The sequence below is a fragment of the Haemorhous mexicanus genome, chromosome 1 (genome assembly GCF_027477595.1).
Source record: "Haemorhous mexicanus isolate bHaeMex1 chromosome 1, bHaeMex1.pri, whole genome shotgun sequence".
Taxonomy (NCBI): Eukaryota; Metazoa; Chordata; class Aves; order Passeriformes; family Fringillidae; genus Haemorhous; species Haemorhous mexicanus.
Genome location: NC_082341.1, coordinates 107,627,779 through 107,640,648, shown reverse-complemented (window position 1 = coordinate 107,640,648; position 12,870 = coordinate 107,627,779). Strand labels below are relative to the sequence as shown.

The following is a 12,870-nucleotide window of genomic DNA, read 5'->3' as shown; positions in this document are numbered from 1 at the left end:
GGCAACGATTGCAGAACAAATAGGAAACACAAGTAGATACCGGAGAGCAGTTTGCACACCTTTCATCAGAACCTTCTAACATCCCTGACTATTCACAGTTCTTTTCTCCCACATTAAGAGACTTTAACAAAAATTAATAATGTCAGATTTTTACTTTTCATGTACTTTTTAGTGACTATTTCATACTTTTCTTATGTCCATCCTCTTGTAGGTTTTCAGGCCTACTGTCAGTGAGCATTGCTGTTCAATGCGATATGTGTCTCATCCTTCCTGTATAACTTTTCTCTGAAACTATACCTTTTATTCAACGCTTGTCCATTTTCATATATGAATGTTTAATATATTTTCTACTTTGGGAAGTAACGCTGTTGATAAGTAGGTATCACAGGTAGATTTTACTTGTTTGCTTGTGTTTCCCTGTGTATATTTTACCTTATAAACAATTGATTTGTCCAATTTTTTAATTATCAGTAGGGGTTTACAGGAAATGTGTGATGCTCACTAATTTGTTCTTACACGGAAGGTGACACATAATGGCACTGTGTTGTTAAATAAATCGTTCTTCTCCTGAGCTACCCTGGCCTTTGCTTCAGTCTTTGGGGAAATTATGGTGGATGGTTTTTATGTTTCAGCAGTACAAATATTTAAACAGAGCATGTCCTTCTGAGATTTTTCTTAAAACCACTTCTTTTTTTTTAATCTGTTAGTCCCGAGTGCTGTGCCGCTTGAATCCATTCAAGGGAGTACCTTTGAAGAGAAGATTTTTCTTCAGTGGAGGGAGCCAGCGCAAACATATGGTGTGATTACTTTGTATGAGGTATCTAGAAATTTGCCATATTTTATGTACAGTTTTGATTCTCCAAAATGCATAATCATAAAAAATTAATGTGTTTTTACAGCTTATGTAAAATTAACTTCATTTTTAAAACAGTAGCCACTTAAAACAAAACACAATGTAGGAGTGAATTACGCAGGACCCAGCATGGCCTCAAGTTACTAACTTTAAGAAACCTGCTGTCATGGTATCTAGAACCATGATATAGCATTCTATCTTGTACTCTAGATCAAATATGCAAAAGATTGAAAGACAGATCTTAGCAAGTTCCTCAAAAATTTAGAGACATAAGACAGTGGTTACAGTCAATGTCACATTTAGATAAGCCTCATTATAGAAGCCTATTGTAATAAAAACAAGCAGGCATAATTTTTAAAAATCTAGCTTTTTTAAAATGCAAATTCAACAAAATTGTATGTTGTTAGATGTCTAAAAATCACTTCTTTTTCTCATGTGGAAGCTCTGCCTGAATACCTCTTAGAAAAATTGACAAAAGACTGCACAGATTAAGCTGTCAGACAATAATCACTGTTAAGCTTCTTACCTGACCTTACTACAAAATTGGTATTGAAATGCTTTGTTTAAAAAACCCCACCTCAATGCAGTGTAAAAGAAAAGTTAAATTGAATGGTAACCTATTGATACTGTTTTGAAAACTACTTTATTGTAAGAGGATAAAATGTTATGAAAAAGTATGAATTGATTTTTTGTAAAGCTAATGACTTTCTAGCTACCACGACAGTTGCCTGTGTTCAGGGATCAGAATGTTTTAATGAAGTGTTAATGTTGTTACTGTTGCTAGATTTATGTGCATAGAAACAATCGATGGTGGATCTGGTTTCTACTTAGGAGCATGCCTGCGTGCCTAATTCCACTGCTGAGGAGTACACCCACTGTATGCAGGCAGTTCATCCTGAAGTGTGTACACACACATGACTCCATCAGCTGTATTGAGATAGGGAGATTCATGTGAGCAGTATGTTACCTTAATTTCTTTACTGATAAAAGTTCAGATAGTTGGTGGTTTAATCTTCTGTCATGTGATAGAATTAGAAGGGTTAGTTGAGTGCTTTTTAAGGTACTTTGAGTTCAGTTTATGGTTGAGGATTTGTAGAGGATATGCCTGTATCTACTGTAAGAAGGTCATGGTTTATCTGAATACTATGAAAGTTTTTATTACTAATTTTCAGCACTTCATTGATGGTATATTAGATGACTCATTTAAAAATCAATTTTCATTAGGTCAGAGGTTTTAGGAAATCTCAAGTGTTTAAGGTGTGTAACATTGACACTTGGATGTGTCTATGTACTGTATTATGGGTCCTCTTAATTAAAATTATATTGAATAAGTTTGGCAGAAAGAATGTTAATTATCATTTTATATAATAAGGGTTTTGGAATTACTCGCAGGAAAATGAAACTTTAAAAGCAATAAGGAGGGGTGAATCATTTTTATTTTTCTATTTTTTTATAGCTTTCATATTTTTAAATGGCTTTCATGTTTTTAAATTCTCATTACAGTGCATAGAAATCAGTAATTAATAGAAGAAGTCTGGATCAAGTTTTACTGTGAACTTACATTAACATTTCTAATGAAAACTAAAAATACTGTTTGAATCAAAGAAGGAACTGAGGATACAATATACATTGCATATATTACTTAACTCTTATCTTTTCTTCCCTCCAAATGAGAATCTGACCTAGGTACAATATAATAACCTGAAAAAAAATCAAAATTAGCAATTGTAATAGCTAAGCTTCAGATTAAAATAGAAGCTTTACCCAATTTCTGAAAACTTTGCCTTAAGCTGCTCTTATCATCTTTTACAGATAACCTCATTCAGGGCAAAGTGTAATTATAGTAAAGTCAGCTGGAAATGGGGGGCTGCAGTCCCTCTTGGTCACTTCTCAGTTTTTACCTGTTTGTTTTGGTTTTTTTACTGGTGCTGATCAAAACCGACATTAAGATGAATTCAAAATGTGACACTGTTAAAGGCAGCATCTTGAAGGAATTAACATAAGCCTGAACCCATCCTTTAGAGTTGTAATCTAGCTGCCTCTAAGTCTCTGTATCTCTAAAAGTAATAACTCATACAAGTTACAACTCAGTTCCTGTGCCCCTTCCTGGGATTCAGGATTTGAAGAGTATGAGAGAGTAAGATAGCTTATCATAAAATGTCTGACAGCGCATACATCAGAAGGGTTTACTGGATAAAGATGCAATCTCTGTCCATCTGCTCAAGGCAGTTTATAACTTTCTTATTCTTTTGCAGATCACCTACAAGGCAGTCAGTTCCTTTGACCCAGAAATAGATTTATCCAATCAAAGTGGGCGAGTCTCAAAGCTAGGAAATGAAACACACTATCTGTTTTTCGGACTGTATCCTGGCACTACCTACTCTTTCACCATCAGAGCCAGCACAGCTAAAGGCTTTGGACCTCCAATAACAAATCAGTTCACGACTAAAATATCAGGTACTTGATCAAAGAATATTATTTTCTTATGATAATGAGTTGGGTAATTCTTTTGTTGTTTACTTCTTTAGAATTTAACAAGCAGCAAATTAAAACAGAGAAGAACACGTTCATCCCTGAGGATGTCAAAGTGACATGTATTACCATGCCTGAAGAACTTCCAAGTACTTAAATATTAGCTAGTATTTTGAAATTCCTGTTCTCAACTGTAACATATCACTCAAGAAACCCCTGTGAATTACGTGTTTGCAGCCAGTGCCAGCTGCAGTCGCAACATTTAGCATAGGGTTTTTTTGGGCCTGAAGATGAGGGTTTCATTCAGAGCTTAGTCAGCCTTGACATGATTCTAAATTAGAACAGTAACAGTGCTGCAAAATCTCTTTAATGAGCCATGAACAATCGAGGGTAGGGCAGAGATGCTGTACATCTAGAGCTCACTTAGAAACCGTAGTTGGCTGCCAGGCTGCCTGTGTTCTAGCAGGCATGGGGACTGAAAGTGGATACGAAACTGTATTAGACAAGAACATCAGGACTGGTGGTTTTCAGATAACAGAAGCATGACTCTGTCACTTCTGCAGATCCTTGACCAATATTTCAAGCCCTCCCTTGAGGCAGAGGAATGCTTCATTGAGGGAATGGAATATTATTGCATTCTCCAAAATGCTTATGTAATTCATGGCAAAATGTTTTGCAAAGTTACGGTTGAAATCCCTTTATTCTGCACTTCTCTATGGTCTGCTTCAGAATTAAACTGGCAGTTCAATAATAAACTGGCCCCTTGATAATATTTATAGAAAATTGCCTTACTTATTTGTGGTCAACTGGGATTTCCAGAAAGCATTTGGGTACAAAATGTTCTTTTTCTTTTACTGTCATTTCTGTGTACTTCTCCCCCGTCCTTCATTTTCTGTCCTCACTGGAATGAAAAAATTGACAAGTTTTTATCAGAAATAGAATGATTTTTCCCATCTCATTACAGGAGAGGACAGTTAATGCTAGGTGGAAATTACTGCCAATGAAGCTGTTTGTAGAGAAACAAAAACGTTGTTAATTTTCAAGTTAGACAATTAACTCTATGGAACATGAAAGCAACATTGATCAGTAAAGATGGTGTATGTTTTCCATCCCCTTTCCTATACCAAGCAGAAATTTTCTCTGTCAAAAATCAATTTCTGACACAGCAGAAATGAGTTTTTTATGAGTTTGGATGATGAGAACGCCCCTTATTAGAATGAGGAATGGAGACTACTGAGTACGGATGAGAATCTGGACATTTGGGAATAGTGCTAGAGCTTAAATTGTTGTTTTCTAAAATGATACATCATCAAAAGAAATTCACTAGTGGTAACAGGCATTGCAGGAGTGCTTGAGGGTGAGGCAAACCTCCAAATCTCCGTGTGGTGAGGTTCTGCAAACTGTCTTGTCTGCACCCCACTCTCTCATAGCTTCCTCAGTTACTGTACTAACAAGAAGTGTTTATATCTTGTTGATAAGTAATTGAAACCAATCTCTGAATTTAAAATAGAAACAAAATGTGTGTAGTTTTTAATAAAATTAAAAAGTCCTGACTAGTCTTATAGCTGTTGAATATGGAACCCTTTTTGCAGTGCTGTTGGCTATTTTCACTGGAAAGCTTTGAGGCACTTCCATGTGGCCAGTGATTTCCATTTTGGACAAATGTGAAACAGAACTTCTGAGCATTTCTGGATTAAAGGTTTCACTGGTTTTTAGAACATATTAGGTGCAATTTGACCAACTTTTGCATTTTACTCTGTCTAATTCTGGACTGCATTTTCTTCTGAATAAAAACCTCTAAATTTCCTGTCAAGTGTTTTGAATAGTACTCTTATGTACTGGAAATAGTTACTGTGTTTTATTTTACTATTACGTGAATATTTGAATATTTCCTGTTTTCTCTGTTTAATAATAAATTCCTTCTTTACATGTAAGCAATGTCTTTCTTCTCCGTTTGCCCTTGTCTAAAGTAGACAAGGGTAAATGGAGAAGAAAAAAAGTAGCCAAGACTAAAGGTTATGACTGGGAGAACCACAACTCATTCTGGGACAGGGAGACAGTCTTGCTCTTTGTAGGGACAGTAAAATTAGTGAGGAGAGAAAGTAGGGACTTAGGACTCATAAATTGGGAAAATCAAAAGACTTGCTAAGATATGGGCAGTAGAAAAAGGACAAGTGACAGAGTAGTCAAAAAATGTTCAGAGTTTATACAGCTTTTGGAGATGCAATTCCTGTCCTTTCCTGTTTTCAGGATGGTCTTGTTTCAGGATGGGACCACTTAAGTTCTGGATATTCAAAATTGCAGAGTGTGGCTGAACCTTTAAAGCAGTGTTTGATGGTATGACTTAAGTGGTACCCAAATTATTTCAAATGACTAGTCTTAATGTTTGTGCCTTATGTCAAGAATTGTAAACAGAATAAAACCTTCTCAGCATACAAGGAGGTTTTTGAAGACTAATTTTTTTTATTTGTCAAACATTTCAAAACTGGTGAATAACAATGCAAAGCAATTAAGATTTTAATGTTTTCACAGCAGTCTGAGGGATTGTGGAGTACCGAGCAATTCTTAACATACTCCTTACTTGGATTTGTACGGCACTGTGGATAAAGAGAGAGAAATTCATTTACCTTTCAAGTAGATTCAGATAGTACTGGAAAAATGAAAATTATTGGAAAATACACAGGAAAATAATTTCCTAGAGGTTGATAATACCTATACGTGGAGCATGATACACTCTATTGCTATGGTACACACAAAGTATCCAATAAGAAGAAACTGAATAAATTGAGAAGAACTAAATGAATCTTTGGAAGAATCTTCTAAGGAAAAAGTCTTCTTCCCCACCGAACATGTTTTGCTTTTCAAGTGAGAATTAGTTTAGGGAAGTTAATTGCCCTGCATTATTCCTGCAGTCAGAAGAGACCATTGGAATGACCACTTTTTGCTTCTCTAGCCTTTAAATCTGTTAATTGTGCCTCACCATTAACAAGTGAACAATAAAGATGGGGCAGCCTGTCAAATAACCAATTAACTGAGTAGCCTTCCCTCCAGTGTAATGATACAAATGTGAGTAGATGATAGCAGTGAAGAAAGAAGCAGCAGTAGAAGGCAGTAACTGAGGCATCATTTGTTTTAATCACAACTGTAAATCTTTAATGAAGACAGTTTGCAAAAGTGCTGAGTGGGGCTTCAGACTAAGATAAACTCTTGTCTTGGTGGACAATAGACCCAAGACAGTTATAGCACAAGTTAAAATTCCAGGAAAAACAAATTATGAGAGTACATCATGATACAGCTGTCATACTGAGAAAGCTGGGCTCAGTTTCAAAACCAATAGTCACTTCAGCATGCACATTTGCAGATGCTGTTCTTAAGATAACTTTTCATTTCCAAGTCATGGATTCTCAATAGTTTCTGCAAACTGACTCCCACTAGTATCTGTTTCCTGTCTTGAAACTGGGAGTGAGCTGGTATTTCTTTATTTGGGATTTGTTGGGGTTTATTTTCCTGAAGCTATTTAACAGTTGTCTCGCACTTGCCTTGTAACAGAAAGCATCTTAGACTTGTAGTATGGACTTAGTATTTGAAGAAGCCTTTAAAATTGCATTTTCAAATAAAGATACAGATCTTGAAAGAAGAAATACAGGAATAATGATTTTATTTGGCTTTTTTCTTTTCTTATTCTAGCACCCTCTATGCCACCGTATGAACTTGAAACACCTTTGAATCAAACTGACAGCACTGTGACAGTTTTGCTGAAACCTGCACAGAGCAGAGGCGCTCCTGTCAGGTACTGGGGGAAAAATTCTTTATGAAATTAAAACCCAAATTGATTGATTTCTTGAACATATTTTCTGGGGATTTTCTACACAGCAATCAGTGTCTAAATTCATGTCTGTATTAGCTCTAATTAAATTAAATAACTGAAGAAAATGAAAGTGCTTTGATGTTGAGTGTTCATGTATTGTTTAAAGGATTTGATCCAGATGCAAGTGGCTTGTTCTTTGAAGATAAGGAACAAAGCCATAGTTCTGTTGTGTGGGTGGCTTCTTTAAGGTAATTGCTTACTGCAGTGTTATAAGTTCAAGGGCATATCACATTTTTTATGCTGAGCTACTGTCTTTAATATTCTGTCTTTTTGTTTATTTCACAGATTTAAAGTACTGAACTCCTAGTAAGTTAGCCAATTTAAACAGTATGTACTGTAGCATTCATAAAGTATTTGCATTATTTGACCATGATAGCAGAAATAATAATTTAAACAAGCAACCTTTAAAACCAGTATCTTGGATTCTTCAGTGTTTTATAGTATCCATTAATGAATTTCCAGTTTTCAGAGGTTTATCTCCCTGTTAGATACATGGTACTATGAGTTCTTCATAATTAGAATAAAGGATGCCTGATTTTCAGTGAGGAAGACAGAGAAATTGTTAGATTATTTTAAATGAGAACCAGTAATGAGCTCAATACTCTGAATAAACAAAAACAAACATGAGAAAGAGATTCTTCACAGCTATAGGATGTTTTCCCTTTTGGCTAATTGTATATCTTTCTTAATTCTTCATTACTGTAGGAAGTGTTTCCATCTACACTGAGTGACTATCATGTATTTTCATCCTGATGCTGAGGTTTTTGATAATTTCTGTTCATCTGGGAAATACAGATCTGGTATGCTCATACATGCATGAATGAAAACAAATGGTCTTTGTGTTTCCTCAGAATATTCATGCAATTAATATAATTAAGAATTTTTACTATTAGCTATATGTATTATATGTACATAGGTCTGCATTTTGGAAATGCTGTCCAGTTTTTCATTGAGACACCTTTTTGAAAATGAAATGTAGCAGAAATCTGAACCACCTGAGAGAAAAAGCAGCAAATATTGGGCACATTTAATGAAACTGATTTAGCAGGTTAGATTAGAAACAGAATTATTTAATATTTGTCTGACTTTGTCTCACAAAGCTCTAGTGTCGTCTTTCTGAATTCAGGCATCTGGATGAAAATGATACAAGTTGGAGTCATTGTTTAAACATGAATGTATTAGGCTATTAATAAAAAAATTGTTTCATTCTTTTTATCTACATTGTGAACGAAAGATGATTGGCTCCTGTAGCAGTAGTGACATAACAGAAACTTCACTGACAATAGAAAGAGCTCATTAGGAGATGAAAGTGTGCTAAATATGTGGATGAGTGGTTAGGGAAATAGGAGGAGAGATTTAAAGTGACATGAAGCTGTAGAACTGACAGATGAACACACAGCAGCAAATTTACTGAGGTCCTTTGCAACAGGTCTTAAAGTAAAATGAAGGCTGACTGCAGACTTAGCATGTAAATGCTGAGTGAATCAGAGTGAAAATGAAAGTTAGGATTTCTTAATACTTCTAACATTTTATAGTACATTCAACTCCCAAGTACACTGCTTGCAAAACACATTCTGCATATGGATTTTATCATCTTAATCTGTATTCACTGGGTGTTGAAAGTTTAGTCATACTTCATTTATCCACACCACTAGGCAAGATGCCATGTATATTGATTCTGCTACAGCTACCAGCTTGGTTAATGCAGATATCTGAAACTGCTCTAAACTTTCAGTGTAAAAGACTGTTGTTATTTTATTGATCAACACATCAACCATGACACATAAAATTCTTCAATTCCTGAGATGGAAAGGGAGAGCACAAATTCTGCCATTTACATCAGCAAAGCTGATACCTGTGGTCATTCTGAAGTCCAGCTTTTCCCTATGATTAAATTATTTTTCTCAAATAAGAAAAATCCTGATATTTTATGCCACTTAGAAGCTGCACACAACCTGCACAACATCAAAGGAGAGAAGGTGCAATGCTGATTGCTTACAAAAACAGACTTTATAGAAAGTCTTTGTTGATTCACAAAAACAGACTTTATAGAAATGTTCAGAAAGCTCTGTTTACAATGATTAAGTACACAATAATCATAAGGGCCAAATTGCATTGCAGGTTGTTTTAGAATAGGACTGGACATGATTGAAATGTACTTTGTCAGATTTTTAATATAGCAAATACTGCTTGCTTTGTCTCCAGTTTCAGGTCCAGCATGTTTTATGGTTGTTGCTGTCTTTGTTTCAAGGAGATTATTTTGGAATTATATATGTTTAAAGCAGTAATGCGTTCAGTAATGATGAATGCATGTACTTCTTTAACAGCTGGCTAAGCTATTTTGACTTCTAGAATGATTGTAATTTGCAAGACTTAAATTAAACATTTTTTGTTTCACTTAAGATGATCCCTTTGTGGAAATTGTGTAATATATGTCGTATTGCAGATACTCTCTTTTTTCAGATATTGTAATTTAAGAGTCCGTAAAGTTTTGAAGAATTTGCATAAAAAGCATACAAATGCAAATATATTTTCTATGAAGGCTCTTCAGCATCTGTTGAGGGGGGACTCATTCTTCCCAGGCAATACCATTTGTATATTTTACTTCTCCAGGGCAAGTTAGCCTAAAGTTTAGAAGACACTGGGGTCAAATTTTCTGCAAATGTATAAATTGGTCAGTGCCATATACTCAACCAAGGAATGCTAATTTATTGCAAAGATCTGGCTTATACACAGGAATGATAGCTGTAATGCTTGGTTACTGCATGCATTTAGTGCTATTTATACATTCATCTGTGTTAGAAAGAACTTAAGATTGTTTGTCACATTGCATTATAAAAGGTTCTTGTGACCTCCTATGGAAAAAGTTGTCTTGCAAGGTTTTAGCTTCAGCAGGAGAATGAAGTTCTCTTTGTTGCACCTATTTCTATTCAGTCTTGCCATGATAAAGGTTAAGCGTTTCTACTTCTTTTATCTGTTTATATAAGCAGCAAAATGTTGTCCCCATACCACCCTCTTCCTGCTATTCTATGCCACATCCTCAAAAATCTTTAATAGTAAACACCCAAAGATTTTGGCTCAGATAATACTGGAACTACCTGGTGATAGCAAGTCTCTGTGAGGAGCAGACTCAAGAAAGAGCAAAATAGGTAAGAAAGAAAGCAAGACCATCCAGGCTCTTCTTTGCCTCATGATCTGTTTTTCATACTACATTATTACAGAGTTTGGCTCAGCTGGATTTGCCCCATTAAATTCTTCGGGCCAGTTAATGGCCCATTCAGCCAACCTTTCTACTCCTGCAGACACTGCAGACATTTGGTACTTTCCTATTCCAGTCTGAAATGAAAGAACAGGATGACCAAATGTGTCAGCTAGCAAATCCCTGTGGACGCAATACTTGGCATTTGGGACACCAAAGTACTTCCTGCTCCAAGTGCTCTAAGTACGTGGGATCAGTCCAGCAGCATCTGGGGCTGCAAAGCCCAGACAGGGTGAGAGAGAGAGAACTGCTGCAATTGCCAGGTAGTATAAAACTATCTTCCAGAAAACCTGCAGAAGGAAGCAAATAAACTTTGAATTATGTGAGTTGAAAGCTAAGTGTTCTAGAGTGAATGCAATCCGTGTACTCTCCATGCATGCCCTTTATCACCTGTGTGCCCAACTTCTTACAATTGCATAAATAAGAGCTCTAATGGGAAAATAAAGCAAACATCTCTACTTGAAGTGCTTCATTTTGAAACATACTTTTAATCTCTTTACCTGGAAGAAGTAGCGTTTATTATACTTCAAAAGGCCATAATAAGATAATAAGTATTTTGTAGTACAGTTGGAAACTACTGTAGATATTTCAAACTACATGTTATCTAAAGCGATAAGCACTCCATTCTACTACCTCTACAGAGGGACACATGAGATTGCCTAAATTTAAAAAAATGTACATTTCTTATTGCTTATCCAGACCTTTAAAGGCATCATGTAAATACTTGGTTCATTGTCTCAGCTGGAATGAAGGTTATCTGCACATGGTCCCTGGCATAGGAACAGTATGGTTCACAGGAAGTTGAAATGGTGTTAAGAAACCTTCGTCAGCCCAAGTTCAACAAGTACCTAATTCTCTACATGGCTTAGCCAGTTCAACAGCACTCAGAGTGTAGTAGCTTTTAAATGACTGACAGAGGACACCTAACTCCTCCTCACTGACAGTAGAAGGATGGAGTGGGTTAATCTGAGAGGCTCACCTTGAAACGAAGACTCATATATAATGCAGCAGTTTCCCACGGAAGCACATCATGCTGCACAGGTAGCAGAGGTCACAGTTGCTTTCCCATGCCTGCCACACACATTACAGGGCAGGAGGATTTGTCTTAGGGCCTCATCTCTTTCCTTCAGCATAACTGGTGCTGTGAGGATCAGCCTTCCACGTCTGGCCATTGCCTCTGCTCTGTCCCTGTGTCCACTTCCTTCCTCGTAGGCTGGCAGCTGGCATTGGCACTCTTGTGCCACATAACTTAAGTCATGCAGCACTGTCCATCTGCTTCCATATGAAGAAATGGGGTTATCTGAATCCTGAGAGGGCTTTTTCAGGATTCTCCAATCTGAGAGCCTTCCAGAAAAGCCACTGCCTACCTTTATTCTTGAAAGGTACTGTCTTTACAAAAGTTACTGACTTGGTCAGGAGACCAGCAGATTTAATTGTTTCACTGACAGTCAAGAAATAAAAAAAAAAACCACAAAACAGCAAGACAGGCAGGCTGTTTGGAAATCATTGGAACTCAGGAGGCAGCAGGGTTTCAAACACTCTGAATACCAAAGTTTCAGGATATTTTCCATTACTGTGAAAAGTCCATGAGACACTTGCATTGCTCTTGTGAGTGTGTTATAGCCACAGGCCTGGGCCTTAAATCTGCTTCTCAAAGTTCCTGATATCTCTGTCTGAGTTTCTATGTTGCATAGTAAGAGTGCAGCATTAGTTACTGTGCATGAATTAGGAAGGCAGACATCATGAGTATAATTATAAATTCAGGATATGTGAGCAAATGAGTTTTGAAATGGGAGAATGCTGATTGGCACAATAAGAGATGTCAGTGTTCTGTGCAGGCAAAAACATGGCAACAGCACATGCCTATAAAGACATTGCAATATCTGCATTTTTAGCTATGTTCTCTCACAATTCCCACCTTGCACATTATGTAATGCTAACGTATTTTTGTAATTTCCTTCTATTCCCAGTTCTATTACATGATAACACAGGAATAAGAAAAAAGAAAATCTCATGTAGACACAGCTGAGGAGAGAAATATCAGAACTGTACATTAATCAGCAGAATTTGGAAAGCTTCTCAATAAAATGAAAAGTGAACTCTGGCCTTTCAAGAGCTCACAGATAAAACAGTCTGGTTATTAGATATATTTATGAAAAAGAAATGGGCATGTTGAAATAATATAACTATATATGTTTAAGTAGCATTACTAACTCACTAATATTCTGGAATGCCATGCTCAAAATACAGCCTTTCAAATTACTTGAGACTACAGGATCTAAAGAGCGTGAAGGGAACTGTTTAATTTGCTTGCTACAAGCAGTCTTTCTAATGGTCTGTAAACATAAAGGCCTGAATTGTGTGCTGTAGGGTCAGCTCTTCCCAAATCATAGTTTTACAACCTGTAAGGCAGCCAGT

The 12,870-nt window shown here is 36.3% G+C and overlaps 1 protein-coding gene across 10 annotated transcripts in view; it reads left to right on the top strand.

Annotated features, from left to right (window-relative positions):
* The window catches only part of PTPRM (protein tyrosine phosphatase receptor type M), a 443,590-nt gene that overhangs the window by 231,835 nt on the left and 198,885 nt on the right, over nt 1–12,870 (top strand). For all 10 annotated transcript variants that reach the window (XM_059858357.1, XM_059858382.1, XM_059858348.1 and 7 more), the window contains 3 exons: nt 708–817; nt 3,109–3,310; nt 7,013–7,115. In XM_059858357.1, the coding sequence (XP_059714340.1) occupies nt 708–817; nt 3,109–3,310; nt 7,013–7,115 (415 nt within the window). The remainder of the gene's footprint in view (nt 1–707; nt 818–3,108; nt 3,311–7,012; nt 7,116–12,870) is intronic.